General features: G+C 47.2%; 1 protein-coding gene across 2 annotated transcripts in view; it reads right to left on the reverse strand.

The window, feature by feature from the left end:
• The window catches only part of LRP4 (LDL receptor related protein 4), a 127,290-nt gene that overhangs the window by 55,722 nt on the left and 45,165 nt on the right, over positions 1–26,403 (reverse strand). For both annotated transcript variants that reach the window (XM_006135340.4, XM_006135341.4), the window contains exon 2: positions 5,903–6,049. In XM_006135340.4, coding sequence (XP_006135402.2) covers positions 5,903–6,049 — 147 coding nt within the window. The remainder of the gene's footprint in view (positions 1–5,902; positions 6,050–26,403) is intronic.

Genomic DNA, 26,403 nt, shown 5'->3' on the forward strand with positions numbered 1-26,403 from the left:
GAAAGGGTAGCAATGGGGGGACAGAGGAGGGCGATTAACCCGGAAACCATGCAATGTTATTTCATACTAGAAATGGAAACAAGGCTACACCATGGCCTTTACTTACTGGAGCATTCCTTCTCCTTAAACTGGAAATGCAGGGGAGAAAATCGACATACACACACTTCCATTCGGGATGGGAGTGAGATTTGACAGAGGTTGGTAGCTACCATGGTTGGAATGACAGCTGAAAATCTGAGACAAGGCCCGCTTTCAAAGGAGGATGCATCCCCTTTCACTGCTGCATGTATTGTTCTCCTTTCATTTCAAGCCCTGCCAGCATGATCTTTAACACTACTGAATTAGTACTTTACCACTTCAAAGGGATTGACAAATGGCACTAATACAGAATTAATTACATTGCAATTAACTAGTTTCATTAATCCAGCATACACAGCACATTATGGACACAGATCCTACTTTAAAGAGCTAAGACCTGTGAATCTAGGTCCCTGTTTGCCTTTGGGATGAAAGTCCCTACACTCATCTTTGGGCATGGCTCTCTCAAGAGCTCATCAACATTACTTCATTGATAGTCCAGAGGAGGATCTAGAGCAGGACTACTCAACACATTGCCCGTGGCCCATTTGTCTGCAGCCTGCAGTGCAGTTTGGGTTTATGCAGGGCTCAACATGTGGCCCACGGGTGGGATCCTTTGAACATGGCCTCCACTGGGAACACACTCCACAACGGCGAGTCAATATAATGGTCTTCTGTTGAGATGTGTTTCAGTAGTTAAATTCCTGGACAGTCAATGCTCATTAAAAGTGCTGTCATATGGGTGGAGATCGGGTAAATATTGCATTTTATTAATATCGGCAGAAGTGACTTAAATGGGGCCTGCATGTTATGTAGTCTTGTCTTAATTTTTGTATTCATGCCCGTCAGTGTGAAAGAAGCTATTTACATATATTTGCATGTTTATGCAACCACACTTAAGTTGCAGCCCTCAGCATGTGCTGTGAGTATCATTGTGGCCCCCAGGGCTTCCAAAGTTGAGTAGCCCTGCACTAGAGCACCATACCTTGCTGAAGGATCCTCCTTATACTTTCTTTTCCATCTACACACAGGTGGCTGCACAGAATTAGATTCATGGGCTAAAACACATCATACAGCTCATTCCAGCTTGCACCTCCATAGCTTTCAAGGAACGTTTCAATGATTTCTTAACTGAATCTTTAAGGCTATGTCTACACTGAACATTTATTTCAGAATAAGATATTCCGAAATAGTTATTCTGAAATAGCTTATTTCAAAATAGCACATCTACACTGCAGGGAAGCCTCAAAATTAGTCCAAGGCGGGCTTCCCAAATGTAGATGCACTATCTCGATTTAGAGCCCCAGGAGGCACTGGGGAGGAATAACTTAGAATGGCCCTGGCGAGGGGCTATTTTGAAATAGCAGAAGTGGAGCATGTACACAGCCCCTATTTTGAAATAACTATTTTGGACGAGGTGTTATTCTTCGTAGAATGAGGTTTACAGAAGTTGGAATAAGCCTCCCGTTATTTCAAAATTATTTTGAAATAACGCTATTGTTGTGTAGACAGCATTGTTATTTCGGAATAAGGGTCATTATTCCGAAATAACTTTGCTGTGTAGAGGCACCCCCATTCTGCAAGGGAGGTGTATAATTTGTGCAATCCTATCCCATTACTGTTAGTGCCTGGTACTTGTCACTAGAAAAATTATGTGGAAATGCAGAAGTTTTAGACACAATATATATGAGTAGTTAAGAAACAGGACAAGTCCAGAATAGGAGACAATGAGAGAGAGGAGCTGGAAGCAGACCGTATCTATCAGGAGGAGGAGGTGGCAGCAGCAGGAACTCTAACTGGGACAGCACATGGATGTTGAAGAAGCTGGATGAACAGTGAGAAAGTGAAAGCAAGGAAAGGATTAGGCTTTGATGGAAATGCTCGTACGGGTGGTTAAAAAAAAGCTTGTGAGAACTCAACGCCTTCAGACATCTCTGGGAAGACTAAAGGCCAGACTAGGAAAGGGATTCCGCATGATTAGCTTTAGCAGGGAGCTGTTACTGTCATTCCAGGCAGAATGGAAGATCAATAAAGAAACCAGTCACCAGCACCTCACTTCACAAGGCTGTCCTGTTCCTAACGGGCTGCTTCTAGCATGTACCATGATGCACACTGGAGAGCCATTCCGACAACTCAGCAGCCTCAATGGAGAAAAAGTGTTCCAAATGCCTCCCCAAGATAAGTCTACATTGCCACTTTACTGCGCTGTATCTTTCTGGCTCAGGAGTATGAAAACATTACCACCATCACCACCTCGAGCACAGCAAGTTACAGTGCTGTAAAGCACCATTGAAAACCACACTACAACGCTGAGAGCTGTGCTCCCGGTGCAGTTTGCTATTCCCCTGGAGGAGGTGGTTTACCGAGACAGCTGGGAGAGCTATGACCAAGTCCATACTGCCAGTTAAAGTGCTACTGCAGCTGCATTTTAAACATTCAAGTGCAGACAAAACAGAAGCCTGGAATGTGCACATAGGTCTGGGATTGATGGGTTCGTTTAAAGCCCTTTCACCAACTCCTCAGCTCCAGCTTCTATTTTGCCTTCCTTCCTACCCTGGCTGTGAGCTGAAGAATTCCTTCCCTTTATCTATCCTGTTTCCCTGTAGGTATTTATAGAAGCAGATTATTTTCCAGCCCTTCCCCTCAAGTTACTTCTACCCTGGAAGAAGCTAAATTTAAACATCTCCTTTCCCATTTTACCAGTTTTGTTACCCTTCTTAATATGCTCTAGCAGTTTGTCGCTCTCCTTCTAAATGGCGGAGGCCAGAAATACAGACAATAGTCTGGCAGCAGGGGGTCTAATCACTGTTGTCTCAGACTTGCTGTTTTCCAGAGAGCTGCCCCCCAGTTGACAGCTGTTCTATTTCCCCTCTCTGAGTGTAAAGGCTCAATTACTCAGACTACTGATTCATGTAAGTGGCTAGAGATTCCCAGGCTTTCTAGTTCACCTGGCTGTCTGCAATTGCCCTGTGTATTTTTTCTCCCTTCCAATCACAAAGAGGTCAGCCAATCTGATCACAGATCAATATTCCACTCCTCCCCAGTTTGGGTGAAGCCCCACTCCGAGTGTGAAGCTCAAGTAGGTCTTGTCTCCCTTTTTATCTCCAGTCTGTCCCAGTAAGTGCGCTGAAGGCCAGCAAGAACAATTTTCAAAATCAGCCCAGGTGCTTAGGTATCAGCTATTCCTGCCTCAGTTCCCCTAGTCTCATCTGGAAACAGACAATTGGTGGGCTCCGTTTCTCTCTTCCCATCCTTTTTCAGGAATCAAGACTTTCCCGGGCTCCCAGACACCCAACTCCTCCCTTGGGCCCAGTCCTGCAGGCCCAGGCACATTCTATCCTCACTGCTTTATTTCCTCCTTTGTTCTTGGACTCTCCAAATATTGTCTCTGGTGATTTCCCTGCTTCTCACACAGGTTCTCAGGTTCTCTTCCCACTGGTCACCTTATATCAGAATCCTGCTCCCTTTATTTTCCTGAGGGCCTATTTTCCCCCATGAGTTTTCCATTTTACTAACTATTCTGTCCAGAGATGCAAGGACCAAGGTTGGGGAAGACAGGAACTTCCCTACAGCAGTGCAGAGTTCTCCTGCACCTACACAGAGAAGAGAAAGAAGGCAGCGAAGCCTCAGTGGGAGTTCCCAATACTTCATTCTACAAAGGGAATGAAATTTTCTCCTGCATAGATGTTGGAACAGTGGGCCCAGCAAGCAGTCAGGTTGGGACACATATCTCAAAGGTGAAAGATTTCCCCACTTCTGCTAAAAAGAGGGCTTGGATTCTCTTTGGATAGAAGGTCATTTGAAGAAGAGTAATTCTTTCAGGTTGAGCTTTTATTCCCCAATGGAATATGTGAAATCCCAGGAGGTGAGTAAAGGAAGCAGCTGCAATTCTTTGCAGTTCTAGGGAGAGGGCTTCTACATGCTAATTCTTTTCCTTCCTGCTAGGCCTACTGGGAGCCCAGCCTTTCAACAGTTCTTATCTGTGCACACAGCTAAACATACACTGACATCAGCTGTAAGATGATCTTGTTCGCAGGATCCCACAGCAACAGGTGAATGAATGACAGGAGCATAGCTTAGAAGGGCTGCTTTCCCTCTCCTCACAGAGCACCCAGGGTGGGTAACACTGCAGCCTGCAAGGCAGGGAGAGGGCACACTAGTCTAGAACAGTGGTTTGCAACTGCTGTTCCGCAGACGTGCCGGTCTGTGAACCGCTGGCTGCTGGGTTGTGGTGGCTGTCAGAGCTCAAGCCAACTGTTCGCAGCGGCTCAGCTCCAGCAGCCATGGTGGCAGTAGGAGGTGGAGGAGCAAGAGGCGCCTCCCCACTTCTCCCGCCTCCACACCTGGGGAGATGCACTTGGTGAGTGAGGGGGCATGAAGGAGGAGGGAGGGTTCATGCCGTCAACGGCCAATTCCCTTGCCCGCGCGGCCGCTTTTGCCAGCAGCAGTGCTGAGGCGGTGACAGAAAGAGGTGAAGCCGGAGGTGCCTCCGTCCCCCCTCTCCTTTCAGTAATGGCAAGCGGCCGGGGTTCCACATTCCGCCTCACCCATGGGGGCGCAAGACGTGCTTGGGGAAGGAGAGGGCATGAAGGAGGAGAGCTGCTCCCCTTGCCCGCGCAGCAGCAACAGCCACACTCTCTAGGGGAAGCAACTTCGCTCTGGAGAGTGCAGGGTTGGGATGGAGGCAAAGGGCAATGGAGTTTTGGGTAAGGGCGTGGTGGGGTCACAGGACAAGAGGGTATTGGCATGGGCTGTGGGGGCCTAAGGGTGTTACGGACTGGGGAGCAATGGGCTGGGTTGGGGCTAAGCGGACGATAACATTTTATTTGCATATGTTATTTGCATAATGAATATGCAATTATGAAAATAAACTGATATCGGTCTGCCAAAAGTTTGTGAATGGGTTTGCCAGTCTGCAGCATAAAAAAGGTTGGGAACCGCTCGTCTAGAACATACTCAGAAAGTTTATTTTCCCCCATCTACATAGCTCAGCTATACAAAGCAATTTTGTGGGCAGCTGCCCCTTTCACATGAGGAAGAGGACCTCCCTTTCCCCTAACACACACAAAATTCCCCCCACATGACCCCAACCAGTCCCCAAAGCAAGAATGAGCATGCACAGTATCCTAGGTTAGGGGATTCTGTCAGTGCCAGACCACAGGATATGGGAGCCTCAGAGTCCAGAGCCCCCCTACCTATTCGCTCCCTAGCTCTGAAATCAGGGGACTGTCAGCTCAAGCACCTTAGTGAACCTCAGCTGTTATGACAGTAAATGGAAAAGCATCTCATATAGTCAGAGGTCTCCCAAAAATGAGCCAGGTGGTGAAGACGACACACTGTCAAAGGGCAACTGATTTGAAGTGAGGGTGGAGCACAGAGGTAGACTCTTTTGGTGTGTCTGTCTTCACAGGTTTTTACATTCCAGTTCAAAACTATTTTTACCCTCTAAAACAGGATTAAATCAAAGTTTAAAAAAGAAAAGATTAAACACGGGCATAGTACACAGCAAGCCTCCTCCTTGACTGCCTCTCTGACTAGAGCTGCCTCCATTATTCCTGTCCTGAGCTACCTATACACATAGTCCTGGTCAGCAGCCCTCTACTATTCCAGAAATAGGCCTTAGTGAAAAAGAACAGATAGAAGGTGGGAAACAAACCAAGGCAAACCCATTACAACTTCTACATCACACAGAGTTCTCAGGTCAGTAGACGAAAGTTAAAACCTTCACATATCAGCCCTCACACACACACGCAACCCCTCTTGCCTGCACCTGCTCACTAGCTTGTGCACCCACATGTACACATAAAAGGAGTAATTTTCTTACTGCAGCCATCTTCATCGCTGTGGTCCCCACAGTCATTGTCACCATCACATTGCCACTGAGCAGGGATGCATGTACACTCGCCAAAAGCACTGACTGCACAAGTAAAGTGATTGCGTCCGCAGGAACAGTCAGTGCTGCTTGTTACACCTGTAGGGAGAGAGAATGAAAATAATTAAATGGTCAGAGAGAGGAAGACGGGACCCCCTTGTTTTAAAGTGAGTGCCACAGCTTCCAAACACCTCAGTTATCTCTCACATACATAACACACATGCCAACCTATGTGCACTCCTATACAACCAATTGCAAAAAGATAAACATTTTCCAGCCTTGGTCTGTGACATGCAGAGATTCCTAGAGTGAAAAAAAAACTGGAGGTAAAAGTGCAAAGCAAGCATTCAGGAAGAGGGTTAGTCAGAACTTCCTTAAATTTAATTGCAACTGCCACCTTGACCAGCATATCTTTGTTATTTACTTAAATCTAGTCCATCTAAGAGTAGACCCCTGCAGATTTAAAACTGTGCATTCTACCACATCTGCTGACATTTTCTGCCACACATCGTTGCGGAATTCATGGAAACAAAAGAAGAATACAGGACCCATTTAAGATAAAATGGAACAAATGTACACATGAGCAGAATTTTCCAGAAGATTCGTAATAGTAAGATGTGTGAGGCTGTGGCATCAACTTCCAAGGGATAAGGTGTGTGCCTGTCACCTAGGACCATAAATGAAAAGACAAAGGCCACAGAGAACAGATTATAGGGAATATTTCACCACTAGACCTCAAGAAATGGGTGGACAAGATAGCTTAATAGACATTTGCATCTTTAATTTCTATGACTTGTGAAGTAAGAACTCTTCCCACAACATAGTGAAACTTAGATTGAAATTGGGAGTGCGAAACATTCACAGCATTTTCTGATTTCTGCCCTCAATCTAGTTAAGTTTTACCTTTATCTAAAATGGCCTCTGTGATGGGGCAGATGTGCCCTGCACTCCCAGCAGGGAAGCGGCCAGGGTAACATGGCAGAAGTTGCGGGGAAAAGGAAGCAGCGCTGCTCCCGTGTCAGGCCAGCCCAGCCGGAGAACAGCATTGGCTCGTGGAGGGGGCAGGGGACTGCAGGGTGGCGCAGATGCTCCCACGTCAGCGGACGCACCCGCAACGGACCAAGGGGAAGGGTGTAGCACTGATGTGAGGGGTGGGGCGTACAGGGAGCAGGGTACAGAAGGGAGAGAGCCAGAGGGAGAAGAGGAGAGGAGAGGAGAGGAGAGGAGAGGAGAGGAGAGGAGAGGAGAGGAGAGGAGAGGAGAGGAGAGGAGAGGAGAGGAGAGGAGAGGAGAGGAGAGGAGAGGAGAGGGAACCTGTCAGCTGGACAGGTAAGCCGGGCCCCATAGGGGCCGTGTGGGAAGGAAGTGACCCACTGTAGGGCTGAGTCGACTCCCGAGGGTTGGTGCGCTTAGGGGTAACACCCCACCAACCAAGCCGGGGAAGAGCTCCCCATCTTTATTGCCCTGGGTTGGGACCTGGAGTGAGGGCAGGCCCAGGTCTCCCTTCCGCCACCGTGAATGGAGCCAATGAATGGAGGGGGGAGTGGGATACGGCTAGAACCACGGGTATGGACTTGTGGGGAGAGAAGTGCTGGCCCCCAAGACGTGGGGACGTATGTAAATAAATGTGAAACTACTGAGGAACCCAAGGGTGCTTTCAAAGGTCATTATGCTGGGCGCGGGCACCGAAGCGGGGAGGTAGGACCTATGGTCTACCACAGCCTCCAACCTCACTGATGATAATGACAGGTTTCAGAGACTTCAGAGGGGTAGCCAAGTTAGTCTGTAACAGGAAAAACTTAAACAACAAATAGTCTAGTAGCACCTTAAAGACTAACAAAACATGCAGATGGTATCATGAGCTTTTGTGGGTGCAACCCACTTCTTCCAGTCATCTGAAGAAGTGGGTTGTGCCCACGAAAGCTCATGATACCATATACATGTTTTGTTAGTCTTTATGGTGTTACTAAACTATTTGTTGTTTTTTAGGTTTCAGAGAGGTAGCCCTGTTAGTCTGTTTCTGCAAAAACAACAAGGAGTCCAATGGCACTTTAAAGACTCAAAGTTGTAGCTCATAAAAACTTATGTGCTAATATCCTAATAAATCTGTTAGTTTTTAAAATGCCACTGGGCTTATAATAATAGGAAATGAAACAACAGACTGCCCTCAGCAAGTTGGCCACTATCTCCCTTTCGTCTTTGCATGTGAAATTGAGGCTGGCTGTTCCCAGTAGGGATGTTAAATTTCAACTAATCAACTAATTGAGTAGTCGATGGAATTTTCCATTGCTGCTTCTCTCTGATGAGAGTGGGGGGGGGGGGGGGACTAGTCGAGTCACTATTTGACTACCCGATAAGCTTATGGGATAGTCGATTAGTTGAGTAGTCACTTACATCCCTAGTTCCCAGTAAAGATGGTTATCATCACCACCTCCCAGGAGAATGCAGAGGAGGCAGGAATGAAATCATAGTGAAAGCAGGAAGGTCAAATCTGTTACATAACAGAGTATTCCCTAGTCTTATATTTCATATTTTACTTAAAACCTTCTTGTAGTCTCAATTACACAAGTATCTCATTTTGGGTTATTTAAAAAGCAGGTTTCTAGCCTCATTGGGAGAAAAGTGTTGATATGTGGCCCAAGTGCATCCTAAGAGCTCACAAACCAGGAGGGAAATATAAATATAACTTTTATTTTAAAGTCTCATGACTTGTAGGGGTCTGGCTCATGATTCTGAACATTTGCGTTTGGCAATACTGGAAATGGGAGAGGAAACTATGTGAAGTCAGGGGAAAGTGGGAAACAGGAGGAACTGAGAGATGTGCTCAGGAGAACACCAGTGGCACCAGAACACTTTTTGGAGTGAGGGTGCTGAGCTGCATACCCTACTCCTACAACATGACCTATTTATTTTCAAATATCTCAGTTTTTAAACTAATCTAATACATTTGCGAGGAGAGGGGTCTGATATATTATATTTGAACATATGGGCTGGCAATGCTGAACATTGGCTGCAGATGTTCCAGCCCTACCTCACACATACAATGCAATCCAAAATGACTCAGTAAGAAACAAAACAAAGGAGGCCATAAGAAACAGACAGTGCACAGGGAGAGTTGCCAGGTGTCTGGTTTTCGATTGGAATGCCCAGTTGAAAAGAGACCCCGGCAGCTCCTGCAACACTGCTGACTGGGCCAATAAAAGTCCAGTAAACGGTACAGCAGGGATAAGGCACGTTACCTGCCTGCCCTCACTCCATACAGCTCCTGAAAACAGACAGCATGTCTGGCCCCTATCCACAGGGGCAGCTATAGCAGCTACCTGCACTACCCCCACCCCGAGTGCCAGCTCTGAAGTGCCCATTTAGCAGGATGGCGCAGTGCACAGAGCCACCTAGCTGGCCCTGCACCAAAGAGGCAGACAGACATGCCAGTCACTTGATTTGCCCTTGACTTCAATAAGGCAGGATTTCAGCCTCAGTATGCAACATTCTGCTCTATCCTCTCACATACAGCATACTCAGATCTACACTGTTGCTCTCCTCTGTAACAGGAAATACCCAGAAGATCAGAGAGTAGGAGACTGTTGTCCCCAAAGTACCAAATTACCTTGAGGGAAAGTAGAAAGAGTTCAATGGGTGTGAAGAGACTCAATGGAGCGTCATTCTTCGCTGGTGAGCTCTCTCTCTAAAAATAGGACATGTGTGATAGAAACTAACCAAGTGCATATCGGTGTGGAACATGACCCCTGTCTCATGTTTCAATCCCAATCAGCTACAGGAATCTGAAAATGAGCCGGAAGTCAGGATGCCTCCCCTCCGGGCAACTAAATAAGTAACCAGGCAGAAACATCCTCTAATAACCACATTAGTATGTCACTCACTTGGCTACTGTAACAGGAACACACACTGGTAGAACCTTGTGCGGATACAAAATTGGTATCCACATCTGCAAAAATGATCCGTGGCTATTTGCATCCACATCTGCAGATGCGGATCCCCATGGAGATAAAGTGGATATCCACAGATTAGCAGGGCTCTACACACTGGCACCCCCAATTTGACTTTGCTAAACATTTATCTAGAACTTTTCACTGTGACGGAAATCGAGACATTCTATCGACTAATCAGATGAATCACTTGACCTGTCTCTGAAGTTAAATGGAAGCTGATTAACAGTGCACAGAAATTCTTTAGCCACAGGATGATCAAACGAATATTGACTTTGTGAGTGGGCTAACTGCATCTCTGATCCCTCCTGCTCTTTTTGAGAGCAACTAATCAGGTCTCTGAGAGCATGTGATCAGGTCAGCTCAAGCTGTCACTTCTCTAGGGGTAGAATCACACAATTTTCCCATTCTCAGACCAGGCCCTGGGTTGCAGTCCCTGTCACCAACCACAGTTAGCCAGCAGGATTGACTTCTCTCCAGTGCCTGCAGTTCTGACAGTGGTGCCTAAAAATCAATCAGCCTTCTTAAAGCAAAATCTGATTTGTTTAGAATATTAGCATATAGAGAAAATATATCTTAAAACAATCAACCAGCCTATATTCAGTACCAAAAAGCAGATTTTAATAAACTCAGAAAAATAGTGGTAAGATCGCAGAGAAAGAAAATTTAAAGAAAAAAGGAGTTCAGGAGTGCTGGCAGATTATTATCTTTAATAATATTAAAGATATCTCTGCAAAATATCCCCATAAAGGCAGTCCCCGACTTACGCGGCTGCGACTTATGTCGGATCCGCACTTACGAACGGGGCTTTTCTCGCCCCGGAGCTCGCGGGTGGCAGGACCGCACACAGCACAGCAGTCCCGCCACCGCGTCCTCCGGGGCAAGAAAAGCTGCTCCGGGTCTCCCTGCTGTGCACAGCAGGGAGACAGGAGCAAAGCCGCAGAGGCAGGGGACCCCGCCGCCTGTGCGGCTTTGCTCCGGGGCAAAGGAGCAAAGCTGCATGGGCAGCGGGGTCCTGCCACCTGTGCGGCTTTGCTCAGGTCTCCCTGCTGTGCTGGGGGGGGACTCCCCCAGCACAGCAGGGAGACAGGAGCAAAGCCGCAGAGGCAGCGGGACCTCTGCACCTCCGCGGCTTTGCTCGGGTCTCCCTGGTCTGCTGGGGGGGAGGAGGCGCAGCTAGTGCGCCCCCCCCCCCCAGCAGACCAGGCTTTTGTTGCGGGACGCCCGGGGTAGAGCAGCTGGGGTGCTGCTGGGTTGGTCCTGTGGGGACCTACCCGGCAGCGCCCCAGCTGTTCTGTCCCAGGAGTCCAGATTCAGTCGCTGTTGAAACTGATCAGCGGCTGATTCCAGGAAGCCGGGGGCAGAGCAACTCTGCCTAGGGCTTCCTGTAGTCAGCTGCTGATCAGTTTCAGCAGCGGCTGAATCTGGAGCCAGTTCCGACTTACATACAAATTCAACTTAAGAACAAACCTATAGTCCCTATCTTGTACATAACCCGGGGACTGCCTGTACAATGGAAAGACAGAATGAACAGTCAGAAATCAGCAGCGCCCCAGGAAGAGATCTTCAATGACCTGAAAATAAAAAAGGAATTCTACAAAAGTGGAAACATGGATGAGTTGCTAAGGAGTACAGAACAATAGCACAAGCATGTAGAGAAAAAAATCAGAAAGACTGCAGCACAACATGAATTACACCTAACAAGGGACATAAAAAGACAGTGAAAAGAGGCTCTTTAAATATATTAGGAGCAAGAAAAAAGAGGAAGGAAAGTGTAGGCCTCTACTTAGCACGGAAAGAGCTAATTAACCAATTATATCAATAAAGCTGGGGTGTTCAATGCCTATTTTGCTTCAGTCTGCACTAAAATGGTTAATAGCAACTAGTTACTCAACAGAATTCATTCAGGTTCAACCTCTCTAGTCCTGCACTATTTGGTCCTGCAACATCCAAGGTCTCGCATGATTTTAGTTAGCTGGATGTCCACTTATCTTGGATGTGACCAAGTTTCCTGTGGTCCCATAAAATATGTTTACAGACACCAGTCCTGGCTCTCAGGCTATGTCTACTCTGCCCCCATTTTGCACAAAAAATATGCAAATGAGACGAAGAGTGGAATATCACCGTGCCTCATTTGCATAATTAATTAGGCCCCGCTTTTGCGCAAAAACCCCCTCTTGTGCACGAGTCGTTCTTCCTGAAAAAATGCGGAAGAATGGCTCTTGCCAAAAGCCTTTTGCTCAAAAACGGAGCCTCATTAATTATGCAAATGAGGCGTGGCGATATTCCATGCTTTGCCTCACTTGCATATTTTTTGTACAAAACGGGGGCAGTGTAGACATAGCCCAAGTGTTCTGTGCTGTTCTTTAGCTCTAATTTACCCCTGAATGTCTTTTTAAGAACCCAGTAAGCAGTGAAAGTGTTAGTAATGCTGCTAGACCATATTGACATCCTGTGGTTCAGCAAATTCTCCGGTTCAGCACCAGTCACATTCCAAAGGTGCTGGACTAGGGAGGCTCAACCTGTGCTAGTGACAAGGGAGAAGGAACACAAGCCAAAATTGAAAAAGAACAAGTTAAAGTCTATTGAGATAAGTTAAATGTATTCAGGATGGCAGGGCCTGATGAATTCATTCTAGGGTACTTAAGGAACTAAATGAAGCAATCTCCAAATCAATAGCAATTATCTATTGGATAATGGGAGGACGGGGCTATGTCTACACTACAGGGGTTTTCTGGGAAACCATAAGTATCCCGGAAAAACTCCACTGCATCCAGCGAATGCATCTGCTCTTCAGACGTGCTCTTTTGGAAGCCCTGTGTTCCTTCTCTCATAAGGAAAAAGGGCTCTTCCAAAAGAGGAGGCTTTTTCAAAATTTGGCCCAGTGTAGACAGGCCAAATTTCAGAAAAGCCTCTTCCGAAAAAACTATCGGAAAAAGGTATCTTGGTAATTTGCGTACCTTTTTCCGATAGACCACTGTAGTGTAGACATAGCCTGGGACGATGGGTGAAGTTCCAGAAGACTGGAGACTGGCAAACATAGTTCCTATCTTCACTTCATTTGAGAAGGAAAAATCAAATGCACAACTACAAATCACAAGCTAAACAGAAGTCAAAAGTATAACACTGTGGAGGAAAAAAAAAGAAAACATGATTTCGGGATGTATTAGCAGGAGTGTTGGAAGTAAAACATGAAATGGTTTTCAGCTCTACTCCACGCTGATTAGGCCTCAAATGGAGTATTGTGTCCAGTTTTAGGTAATATGTAGCCAATTAGAAAAAGTCCAGAGAAGAGCAACAAAACTGATCATAGGTCTAGAACAGTGGTTCTCCACGTGGGTCATATGGCTCCCCAGAGGGCCATGCCTTACTTCTAGGGGACCAAATGGAAAAAAACGGAACATTGGGGGGGCCACATTATGTTTCTGAGGGGGCCACCCAAACTTAACTGCCAGGTGTATGATGAATGAGGCTCAGAAGGGGGCCATGAGCAAAAAAAGGTTGAGAAACACTGGTCTAGAAAATACAACCTATGAGGAAAGACTGAAAAAAAATGGGGTTGCTTAATCTGTTGAAGACAAAACAAAGAGGACACGATAACTGTTTTCAAGTGGAATCTCCATCTCCCTTTCAGGAATAGACTAAATAAAACTACTTTGCCATGAGTGCAGGGGACTCGACTAGATGACCTCTTGAGGTCCTTGCTAGTCCAATGATTCTAAAATGAGCAATAACTGGCTATGGGCAGCATTGCTGAAAGGGATCTGGAGGTTCCAGCAGATCACAAATTCAACATCAGTTAATAATGTGATACACTGCGAAAAAGGCTAATATCATTCTGGGGTGTGTTAACTCAAGTGTCATGTGTAAGACCACTGGATGTAATTGTTACACTCTACTCAGCACCAGTGATGCCACAACTGAAGTACTGAGTCCAATTCCGTACTCCACACTTCAGCAAAGATATGGACAAATAGGAGAGTCAGGAGGAGAGCAACAAGGATAAAAGGGTTAGAAAACCTGACTTATGATGGAAGGTTACAAAAAACTGGCCATGTTTAATCTTGAGAAAAGAAGACTGAGCAGAGACCTGATTCCACTCTTCCTAGGTGCTAAGGCTCTTATAAAGAGAACAGCGATCAATTGTTCTCCATGTCCACTGAAGGTAGGGGTAAGAAGTAACTGGCTTAATTTGCAGCAAGGGAAATGTCCCCAAGGGCTGAGAGATACTCTGTCCTCAGCAGGAAGCTGCTGCTGTTGCTGATGGAGAAGTGTCCCTCCCTCGTCCAGGCAGCTCCGTGGCCAAGTCCTGAGCCCTTAGGTGGGCGGGGCTCATTAAGCAGCTGTGGGGCTGTGCTGCCACGCAGATAGAGGGAAGACTGGATAGGAGTGACAAACCGATCTGACCCACCCTCCTTAACCAGTGCTCTCCTGCCTCCAAGCCTAGCCAGGCCCCTGGGATAGACCCACCTCTTCCAGTACCTAGAGCTGCATCTTCTGAAGACAAAATATGGGGTCACACAGGGTCACAGACCCCCCCCCCCCAGATTTCTGTCAGAGTTCCCACCAGCCTGTGGCAAGCAGTAGCCTCTTGGCACTATGCATGAAGGAAGGGATGGGAGCTGCTTCCAGCTGAAGGGGGGTAGCAGTTTGGATAACCTGGTCCATGTTTTTCCAGAGGTCATCTCTTTCCTGCCCCTTTCTTCCCCCGCTTCCCTATAGCAATGAGCAGCTTATCCCTTCCTGTCCACACAATGTAGAAAGGCAGCTATACCTCCAGGCTGCTGCTGGCCACTGATGTAACTCAGCCACCTACTATCCCCTCTATACAGAATGGGCAGGAAGGAGTTAAGCCCTAAGGATGCACTGAGCACTAAGGCCCAGGGAACCTGGCTGCAGGGGCTTCAGTGAACCTAGCCAGAGAGGTGGCTCAGCAGGGGAGGTTTCCTAGGGGCAGAGCAGCCCTGCACTCACTGGGGGCAGGACCTGAGGAGGAGGAAGCATGTGAAAAGGGTGCTAAGTGCCCCTCCTGGGAACCTGCAGGGTCAGGTAACAAACAGGCTTGGAATAGCTTCCTTTCCGCCACTCCAGAGCTTAGCTGAGGGGCAGGGAACCTTGCCCATGTCAGTGCTGAGTGGGGCTTTGGCACATGCGGGGTTTGGCTCCATCTGGCCAGCATCCCAGGCCAGAGAATCTTGAGCTTTCCCTGGGTACCAGACCAGCCAGAAGCAGTGGAGGAAGAAATAGGGTTACCAGATGGTTTCAACAAAAATACCGAACCCCCCCCCCCCCCACACACACACACCAAAAAAAAAAAAAAAAAAAAAAAAGGGAAAAAATTTTGTTGAGGCGGAATAAAAGGGGGGAGACCAAAGTTATTGGGGAGAAAAAAAGGACAAGGATCCCAAGAGTTACTAAGCAAAAATAAAATAACATAAAATAAAATAAAACACTATGGCCCCTTTAATTGCGTGCAGAGTCAGAATAGGGATAGGAAGAGGAGCGGTTGTGCACTAAGACCCAGGGAAGGAATTGCTTCCCCTTGTTCAGGTCTTTAGGTTTTCTGCCAGTGGCCATCTTGTTTTCTTGGTCGAGCCAGAAGGGAGCTTTCCTGCGGATCCAGGTAAGCAGGGGGTCCGGGTCTGGGGGAGCCAGGGGCTAGGCCCAGTTGCTGAGTGTGTTATAGGGTTGCCAGGTGTCCGGTATTTTCTGAATTTTTTACCGGACAAGAGGCGAGAATACCGGACTGTCCAGGTCAACACCTGGCAACCCTAGGAAGGAAGGAGCCTGCCAGTCATGCTCTTGGTGAGCCGAATTATCCAACCAGGGCAGATTCTCCACACAGCACTGGGAGCAGGACACATCCTGCTGGGAGAAATTGGGGCAGGGGAGAGGTGAAGGAGCACAGAAGGAAGAGGACAGAGAGAGGGGAAGCATGTAAAGGGACAATGGGTGGCCATCACCTGCCTGCACAAGCAGCCAGTGCTTGCTGGAAATGGGGCAGAGGGAAGAGGGCAGGGAGAGAGCTTGCTGGCTAAGAGATGGTGCACAGCAGTGATTACACTGACATGAAGGGGAGCACCTGGCCCTTCATGCTGCAGCTTTGCCCAACCACAAGTCTTTCATGCTCATCTGCCATCGTCAGCCACTGAACCCCTTCCTACACTCACAACTGGCAAGGACCCAGCAGTACTGATGTGAGGGAAGAGACAGAAAATATGAGACAAGTTGACCATTTAAAAAGAAAGTAAGCACACCCACAAGAGGCCTTAAATACAGGATTGCCCCTTTAAAAGCAGGACATCTGTTCAGGCTAACACAACTGATCTTGACAGGCTAGCGATCAAATGCCCCTGTTCAATTATTAAGCTCAGCTGAGAAAAAGAGTTCTTTATTTCATATTTGTTTTTGACTTTGACTTTGGATTCTGCTACTCTGGATGGGGGTTAAACTCTTGTAATGACCTGATTAGAAGGTGAGCCACCAGAGCCGGCTGATGACACAGTCAGGGAAACTGAGGCAGGGCAGATGCAGTGCTGTGCTCACCTTGGGGAGCCACATGGTTGCAACAGTAAGATAACACACTAACATAGTTGAAGGATCTGAATCCCCTTATTGGGAAACCACAAAGTAGACACTGCAAAAGCTACCATACATGGGAGGCTATCCTTCTAGCAAGAATGTCTCTGACACTCCCATCAGAACACAAAACTGAGGCAATGGTGCTTGAAGCCTTTGAAACTATTGGTCTGTCCCTACAAGTGGTACATTAAAAAGTCTGTATAATTTGCATTCTAATCAGATTTCAAATCTCTGGAGGCCAGGGCATACACAGGCAAAATTAGTTCAGCTTCTCCCGCTACTAAAACATGTTGGTGGCCTTTTATCAGTGAGCAGTGCCCCTTCTGACATCAGAATGTGTTGGTGTAATGTTCCTTCTCCAGTGTCTGCCAGTAGAGCTCTCTGTTTAAACAATGGTCAGTAAATCCCTCTTCTAAAGCTGGATTAACTGTACTCTCCTTCAGTGGAAAACTGCTATTTAGGGAAGAGAGGAAAAATCCAACATTTTCAGTCTCCCTCAAAATAACATGTAAAGAAAGTGTAACCGTTTGCTATATAAACTGATTCAGGGAAGCAACTTCCTACAGGCGGAGAAGGGAAATTCATTCCAGCCTAACTATGCTCAGGGCAATTTAAAGATCAGGAAACGGCCATAGCCTCGAGAGACTAACAACATGATGCAAAACCAAGCCTAAATCTTAACAGGGGACAGATACAAAACTATTCTGATACAGTATATGCCTTGAAACCGTAGGCCTATGCGTGCTGAAACACTGGTAGAGGACATGCTACAGAATTTGCCCTTATTGAACAAATGAATTCTAAACGATCCTTCAAATAAATGGTGAAGTACTTATGGGAGCTTGGACCAGAGAGATGAAAAATGCCTTTTAGACCTTCAGCTGAAATTTTTTGGTGTCTCTTGTTGAGTGCCAGCAATGAGGCTTCCATACCTTCCCTGGGGAAGTAATTTCACAGCTTCACAATTTTACTATCAGTTCTATTTTATTTATTTAATAAAAATGTTGCCCACATTTTCCCACTTTTATCTTCATCTCATGACTCCTAGTTCAACTGTTAACTATGGCCAATTCCATCAAATTCAGTAAGTCTGGCTGGAAGGAAAGTGCATGCAATAAGATTGTAGTAAATAAAGATTTAAGAGCAGCAAAAGAACATCTAAGTTAATATCAGAAAAAGGTATTCAAGGGAAGAGGAGACAGATTCTTATATGCATTTACCTTTAAAAGTACTCATAAGAAAAAGTTGTACAAAACTGAAGAGAGTAGAACTAACAACTAAAGGGGAAAAGAGACAGGAGGCTTTTTTAAAATAGATCTTAAAAATAAAGACATTAATAAAGACATTTAGATACTTAGGGGCACAATCCTGCTCTCACTGAATTCCAATTTCAGTGGAAGCCAAAGCCAGCAGTTAGCAATTAATCAAGAACTTATAGAAAGATCTATTGGTAAAGAGCTGATGGGGAATACAGTAAAACTCAAATTATCCGGCATCCAGTGGTCCAACACTCCCGATAGTCCGGCACCAACTGGAATCCCGAAGTGCTCCAGCCAACTGGACAATTGGAGCTGCTGTGAGCCCCATGGGCGCTCGCAGCTGGGAAAGGGAAGAGGAGAAGAGGGCAAGGGGATTATACCCCTGTGACGGGTCTGACGGGACCCGCACAGCGACTGGCACAGCAAACCCTCTGCCATTTTGCAGGAAGGCAGGGGAAGCCCCATGCCGCCGCCGCGGGTTTCCGGGAGGGGAGCAGGCTCCCCACCCCCCAGGCTGCAGTAGTTATCGTCGAGCAAGGGGCAAGGGGCAGCACTGCAGGACCAACCCGGCAGCACCCCAGCTGCTCTGCTCCACGCTGCTTCTCCAAGTCTGCTGCTGCCGCTGATGAAACTGATGAGCAGCGGACTTGGGGAAGCTGCAGAGCAGAGCAGCTGGGGTGCTGCCGGGTTGGTCCCGCAGCACCGCCCCTCACCCCCCTGCTCAGCGATAACTACTGCAGTCTGGGGGGTGGGGAGCACACTCGAAACTCTCAGCAGCAGTGTGGGGCTTCCCCCGCCTTCCTGCAAAACGGCAGAGGGTTCTCCCCTCGCTGCGCCGTTCCCCACCCACCCCACGGACACAGAGCAGGTCCCGGCAGACCCGTCACAGCCCCCCGCCGGAGTACCTTCCAATACTCCGGCATATCCGATAATCCATCACCACCTAAGTCTCAAAGGTGCTGGTTTATCGGAAGTCTACTATATTTGGAAAATGTGAACATAAGCCTCAAAAACTGGATGCCCAAGAGGTGGGGATGGCTTAGGGTTGCTTTCCCCTCCCTTTAAGTTAAATACTCTCGCCTTGCGAAAGAAAACACTTGAATTCAAGACTCCGAAATTCTAGTCCCACCTCAATCACTGACGCACTGCAACCTCTTGGGCGAGTTATTTCTTCTCATCTATAAAATGTATTAGTTCAGCAGGATGCTGCCTGAAGGCTTACGGCTTGCTTACAAAGTTAGGGTTGCCAGGTGTCCAGTTTTGAATCGGACAGCCCGGTATTTGAGCTTTCTGGCCGGGAAACAAATTGAGAAAATACCGGACATATATATGTCCCGTATTTTCTAATTAAGTAAATGTTATTATTATCATGAGTATCAGTACGCAGTTGCGTACTGCCTGGCTGGTAGACACGCTCACGCTACATGAGTGGAGGGCAGAGAGGAAGGAGGTGGGGCTGGGGAGGGATGGAATCCCTGGGGCCAGACTCACCCATGCGCCCCACTGGGAGCGTGCGTGGGACGGGCAGCACCCCAGGATGTGCGTGCACCCGGGCCAGGCCCCCCCCCCCGCCCCTTCGCAGCCAGCCCTGCTTTCTGCCAGCTGGTTCTCCCCCACCCCCAATCTGAGATTAAGTGTGTCCGGTATTTTTTTGAAACCATCTGGTAACTCTATACAAAGTACCTTGGTATCCCTGAATGAAAGATATTACAGAAGGGCAGAATATTATCAACATAAAATCCTCCTACTCACAAAACTAATTCAACTGGTCTTGGTTATGAACTCACACATTCAAACTCTTGCTAAAGGACTTCAAACAAAGGGTAATGAGAAGTGGCAATACGTGAAGCTGTAGGGGGTGGAGGTGCTAGAAGACACAACTGGGAACAGTGTAAGAGCGTTAAGAGTTAGTAAATATCTTCCCTAGTGATCTGGAAGAGATTAAAAAGCATATTAAAGTCTGCAGATGATACCAAAATAGGACATGCTACAACTACCACTGAGGACAGGGAAGTAATACAAAAGAGACCTTAAAGGAGCAGAAATATAGGGAGGAAATTAAGATCAACCTAGAAAAATGCAGCTAATGCATCTGGTAGACAATAATTTGAAACAGACTTTCAAATACTCAGAGGGAAGTGAAAATCTGGAAAGCAGCAATGCTCAGAGAAACTAAGGCAAGACAGTGGCCAAGTTAGGCATGGACTTACAGTACAATACTGCAGCCAAAATACAGATATGAGCCATATATGCAGAGGCCTGGCATCAGTAATCTGAGAGGTCCCTCCCTAAATAGATCTGAAATGAAACATTCAATTCTAGGCACCTCAGCACTAGAAAAAGGTAGAGAAAGTGAAAGAAATTCTGAGAACAAGATCAGTCAGAATGCTGAAAGAGGTAAGAGGAAAAATTAACTCAGTATATAGCTTGGTTAAGTGACAACTAAGGAATGGCACAGCAATACCACCTACACATATCTGAAGAGGATAACACTAATAAAGGCAAGAGATTATTCAGGGATAAAATTATGAGTAAGGAAGTACAATGAAAATGGGGAACATTTAGGCTGAACATCAACATTCGTATTCCTGACTGAGAGCTGTATTAGAGGTTGTAGTATCAGCGCTCAAGGGAAAGTTTAGAAAGGCCATCACTTGGCTCCAGCTCACCTCATACTGAACTGGACAAAGCACCTGGAGAACAGACTGTAGTAAACAATCTTGCCTTGCTCATGGACTCAGAGGGAAGTGTGGCGTGTGAAAGAGGGATGGACGATATAAAAGCCAGTAGGATTTTCTTAGCTTTTATGACTATATCTATTATACTAGAACTGCTTAAGGGAAGCCTGAATGAAACAAGTTCTACTATTTTGAGCCTGAACAAGCAGCTCTCGCAAATGTTGTGATAAAGCATAGGTGGTACAGGAGTGAAAATTTTAGCTGCATCCTTCACAGCAAGGCTTACTGAATGGCCAGTATGATAGATTGTGAATGTATTTCTAGGGTGGGAGAGCAATGGGTTAATTGTGCACTCGCTGCTGAGGCAAAAAGAGAAGGTTCATAAGCCTGGGCTACTTAAGAAAGCCAGGCATATGTTCCAAGCCCATTTCTATGTCTTCCTCACATTTCCCGACCAGGGAACATTGCTCCCAGTTCTGAGGTGTGGATCTCAGTTCTCTTCTCCCTTCCCCTATCCAAAGCATCAGCCTCTACCTCAGTTACAGCAGATCTCACAGCTTAAACCCTACTTCTAATGTCAGGTAAGATATTTTCCATATCAATTAGGCAACTGCTGAACCTGGTGCTCCAAATAACTGGTGTGGCAAGGCCCATTTGTTTAGGGAATGTCTACACTGGGGTGTTATTTCTAAACTAGCCAATTAGCCCATCATAAGACGGGATTTTCAGGTCTTCTCTCCTGAGCGCTCTCTCTCTCTCTCTCCTACTGCCTACCCCCCTCTCTCTCAGCTCTCCTCCGCCTCCTGCCTCTCTCTCTGTCTCTTTCTTTCTCTTCTCCCCCTCCTGCCTCTCTCTCCCCTCTGTCTTTCCCCGCCTCCCTTCCCCTTCCCTTCCGCCATGGCGCTTGGCTGAGTGCTGCCTGCTCAGCTGGGCTGCGGCGAGGGAGGGGGGCAGGGCGGTGACGTACACGGCCAGGGGGCGGGGCCATGTACGTCACCACCCTTCCTTCCCTTCCCACCGCAGGGGAGCCCAAACAGCCCCTTGTGCTGCTGGCTCCCCCGGCGACCTGGCTGAGGGGCACACCACTCAGCTGAGTGCTACAGTGGGAGAGGAAGGGGGACGGTGACGTACATGGCCCCACCCCTGGCCATGTACATCACTGCTCCAGCCCCTTCTCCTCCCTCTGTGGTGGCTCGGCTGAGTGTTGCACAGGAAGGGGGGCAGGGTGGTGATGTACATGGCCAGGGGGCGGGGCTCTCTACGTCACCGTCCCTCCCTCCCCTCTCCTGCGGCGGCCCGGCTGAGGGGCGTACCACTCAACGCCATGGTGGAAGGAGGAAGGGGGGGGCAGTGACGTACACGGCCCCGCCCCCGGCCGTGTACGTCACCGCCCCGCCCCCCCCTTCCTGTCCCACCAGGCCCACCTGAGCGGCGCTCAGCTGGGTCCCAGCAGGGGAGCAAGCGGCAGCAAGCGGCCCTTTGGGGTCCGGCTGCGGCCAGTGGCTGCAAACACACCCTCCCCGCACGTCCCCGCCAGGTCTGCTTCCCGTCCCCCTCCTTCCGTCCAGCCCCACGGCCCCTGATCCCCCCCCAGCTCTGCTTCCCACCCCCTCTTCCTGCCAGCCAGTCCCACAGCCCCCCGGACACTCCCCTGCCAGCGCTGCTTCCCTCCCCCCTTCCTCCGGCCCCCCCATCTTCCCCTACAGCCCCCAATCCCCCCCAGCTCTGCTTCCCACCCCCCCTTCTGGCCAGCCACGCCCCCTTCCTCTCCCTGCGTGGCACCCTGCCCCCTTCCCATCCCTCCCACCCTCCCCCTGTGGCGTGCTGTGCCGCTCCCAGCTGAGCAGCGCTCCCGCCGGGCCCTGGCAGGGGAGCAAGCGGCAGCAAGCAGCCCTTTGGGGTCCGTGCTCCCCATGCATGGGGAGCGCAGACCCCAAACAGCTGCTTGCTGCCCCAGGCCCAGCTGACCACCACTCCCGCCGGGCCAACCTGAGCAGCGCTTACTTGTTTCAAAGGGGCTTGTTTCAAAATAATAACTCCTTCTTGTGAAGAGGAATAGCACTATTTTGAAACTGTTATTTCGGAAGTTATTATTTCATTTCAAAGTAATTTTCCAGTGTAGATATACCCTTTTAAATAGTGCCATTTCCATGCAATGACTGGAAAGAGCTAAATCCAAGAATCTGGATTAGTGTAAAAGAATCTAAATTCTTCATTCTTTAGTTCTCAACTTCTCTTGGCATAGATGTGTATACCTCAGGGATCTTTTCTCTGCACTTAGTTTCCATTTGAATGAATTTACACTGTTATATGGGTGTTATCAAAACATCTTACTTTGGTGCAGTTATAAGGTTTCCAGCGTCCGCTGTCACTCTAATTGTGCCACATACAATTAAATGTCACACACATCACAATCCAGGTCTTGTTAGCTGGCTCTAAATGCTTGCCAAGGAATACTCCCCATCCAAGCAGTCCAACATGATACCAGCCTCTTGAATCAGTTTTCAAGCATCATGAGCTTGGGAGTTATAAATCTAATGACACTATCACTGAGCACATCTTTGTTCTAGTACCAGAACCTCTATTCTTCAGAGAATGCTAAAATACCCTAGTTTTCAAGGCTGCATTTTCACAACTCTTCTCAAGAGTTTCTGATAGGGATGTTAAATTTCGATTAATTAGCTAATTGAGAAGTCAATGGAATTTGCATCGACTACTCGATTAGTCAATTGGGGGGTGGGGCACTCACTATCCTGGCTGCGCCTCTGCTTTTGAAATGTAGTAAGAGCCACTCTTGCTACATTTAAGAGGCAGAGGCACAGCGGGAACTGAAGCAGTCCCTGCTCACGCCGGGTCCTGACTGCTGTGCCTCTACCGTCCCTTGCCACCCCCTGCAGAGATGGTGTTGGAGGGAACCAGCTTTTAAATCAGCTCCCCCCAGCACCAGCTCCCATCCCGTTGCTGCCTCTGTATCAGAGGCAGCGGGGGCAGGGAGACTAGTCGAGTAGTGACTTGACTACCTGACAAGCCTGTGCTTATTGTGTAGTCAACTAGTCACTTACATCCCTAGTTTCTGATAGCAATAGGTCCTGAATAAGGCAATTTACATCCTCACAGTTTCTCTGTAGAATGCATCACTCGAAAACTGACACTGGCGCCCATTTAATTTCTGTATCAGGTTAATATTTTGTTTTGTACCTCCAAGGTACTCACTGGTTGAGGTCCAGCTTCTTCAATCTTTTATCACCACATATCTCCATCCATTCACTGAGGAAAGACTCAGCTGGCTATTTGCTTCATCCTAGATAGAATCTTGAGTTCCAGAGAGTAAGAGCATTATGCTACCTGCATACAGAACGTACTTCCCATTGCTGTTACACATACCCCTATCTTGACATTAGGTTTGCTGCAGCTTTTGCGTTCACTTAAGCATGGACCATTTTATAGCAATAGCTTATACAAAGCACCCAGCGATTCTTGAAGGATACTGCAGACAAATGCTTTTTGCTTTTAGCCTTGAGTGGCTTTTTCTTGCTTAGTTACAAGCTCCTATGAAATGCAACCAGTAACTATTTCCTAGCACACAAACACAGAGTTGTAATTAAACATCTAAGGGCGGATCTTACATGGCCACCCAAAATGACAAATTATTTTCACAGGACCACACTGCTCAGACACATTAAATGGCAAAAAGACACCAATTGGAAAAAGGTAATCACGAAAAGACTGCTTCTGTATAATGTGGTCCAGAGCTGTCACCATCAGCCTCAGGAAACACCAGCCAGAAAACTCACTATCAGGGCATCAATAGCAAGACAGAATGTGAGTCAATTCCTAAAAAGTCTAACACAACTGAATGTCTCCTAACTCTAACCCAGTACTAACTGCCCTGCAACTTAGGTGGTCACCTCAGCAATGTGAAACAATGACCACTTATCTCTTCCATTCACATGCTGTTTAGGCAGAGCCTCCTAACCACCATGGGACAACAAAGAAGCTGTCCACTGCTCATTCACATTCATAATATGAAACATTCATGTTAACCTTTCTACTAGGAGACCTTATCAGACATTGGACAACTGCTAAGTCCCAGATGCATGACTAGGCAAGAGGAGCAACATGTTGCTATAACAGAAGACCAGAGCTAAGAAGTGTTTCAGATGTATTTTACTCCCTGCAGTGGGCAGTGTCCTAATGGATTTCATCAATCACCCTCCTGAGGGAATGACATTACATGAGCATTCAGACAGGGAGTCCTCTTCCTTCTTTACAACTCCTATTCCACCACAACAGTACATGAGCAGCACTTTGCTCCATCCCACACACTTCCCTCCCCAGCTTCCCCAGGGTATGTCTACACTACAGAGGTTTTTTTTTTTTTTTTTTTTCGGAAAAATGGCCATTTTTCTGAAAAAACTTCAATTATGTCCACACTGCAATCGCATTCTTCCAAAAGAAAAATCGAAAGAACAGAGGGGGTTTTCCGACATTGGTAATCTTCATTCTATGAGGAAGAAGCCTTTTTCCAAAAGAGCTCCTTCGGAAAAAGGCATGGGTGGACAGGGAAAAGGGAGTTCTTTCGAAAGAAGAGGAAAGAGGAAAAAGCACGGGTGCCCTGGTGGCCATTCTGCCCATACTAATCACAGCTGAAATGCGAGATAACGTCCATTCAGTCTGGACGCTATCTTTGAAAAAGCAGAACGCTTTTTCAATGCACTTTTGCAGTGTGGATGCTCTCTTTCTGAAGAAGTTTTTCCAGAAGGTCTCTTCTGGAAAATCTTCTTTGGAAAGAAGCCTGCAGTCTAGATATAGCCACAGTTACAGAACTTGTGGTGCCAAGTTTTCAGTCCCAGGACCTTTCTAATTATCTACTTTTCAAAGAGATGTTTCTCCTAATCCATAGGCAGAGGAACTCCTCCAACCTTTCCATTCTGCATAAGCAGACATAAGCTCTCCAGCTTCAGTGACATGGTTCTCCTATTGTGGTGGGTGGACTACTGGCTAAACACATGGGATGGTCTCCTCCTAGATCCCAGGTGCCAAAACTATATTAGAAGCTAAAAATACATTAAAGACTTTTCTGATATTTATTTCCCCCTGTAAACAATTATGGTTTCTAGAGGGAGGATTATGGGATCATCAGAGGTATCCCCAAGAATCTCCGTAGAGATTCACACAATGAAGAGTTTGAGACTCCCTCATCAGTCAGGACATAAGCTGCCCAGAGTTAAGAAAAAAAATTCGGCTGTAGCATTGGATACTGCCCACTGATCTAATCAATTATGGCAATTCCTATGACAGACCCAACTCCTCTCAACTTCCAGATTTCAGAAAACCCCTATTTGGAACTCAGCATTTCATTCAGAAAGGGCTCTGCAAACCCCTGGAGGTCAAACAGTTGGAGAATTACTTGCTGATTATAGCACTGCCAAAAAGGGTCGTGGCTTTTGAATTTCACTGATCTTTTTGTTACCTCCCTTCCAGCAGCAGCTATTTTATCATAACTGAGCAGATGACCAGCAGTCTCTCCCCCCATCTCCATCCATTACTTAGATCTTTTAAGAATCACCGTTTCAGAATTATTTCACAAGTCAGGAAACTGTACAGCTCTGCTCCACCACTGTTTGACTTGAGGTTCAGGAGCTGAATGAAAAGGGGGGGAACAACACTTAACAAAAAGCTCTTTGATATGTTCTGCCCATGCCAGCAGCATAGGAGACTGGCAGTTTGAGTTACATATCTGAATTTATCCCCCTCCTACCTCAACCACTTTTTGTTTCAATCACTCAGTTAACTTTCAGAACAGTTCTAGAACTTCTAGAAAGACTGTATTATCACGATCCTGGTGTATCCTACTTGCCCTGTTAATCTACAGTACTGCATGTTTGAGAGAGTTTGCCTGTCTGCAAGTCTTGTCTGTTTGTTTCTTCCAGACCTCCTCCTAAACAGAAAGAGCTGGAACCACCAAATTTGGTATGCAGCTTCCT

This window comes from Pelodiscus sinensis, chromosome 4 (assembly GCF_049634645.1).
Source record: "Pelodiscus sinensis isolate JC-2024 chromosome 4, ASM4963464v1, whole genome shotgun sequence".
Classification (NCBI taxonomy): domain Eukaryota; kingdom Metazoa; phylum Chordata; order Testudines; family Trionychidae; genus Pelodiscus; species Pelodiscus sinensis.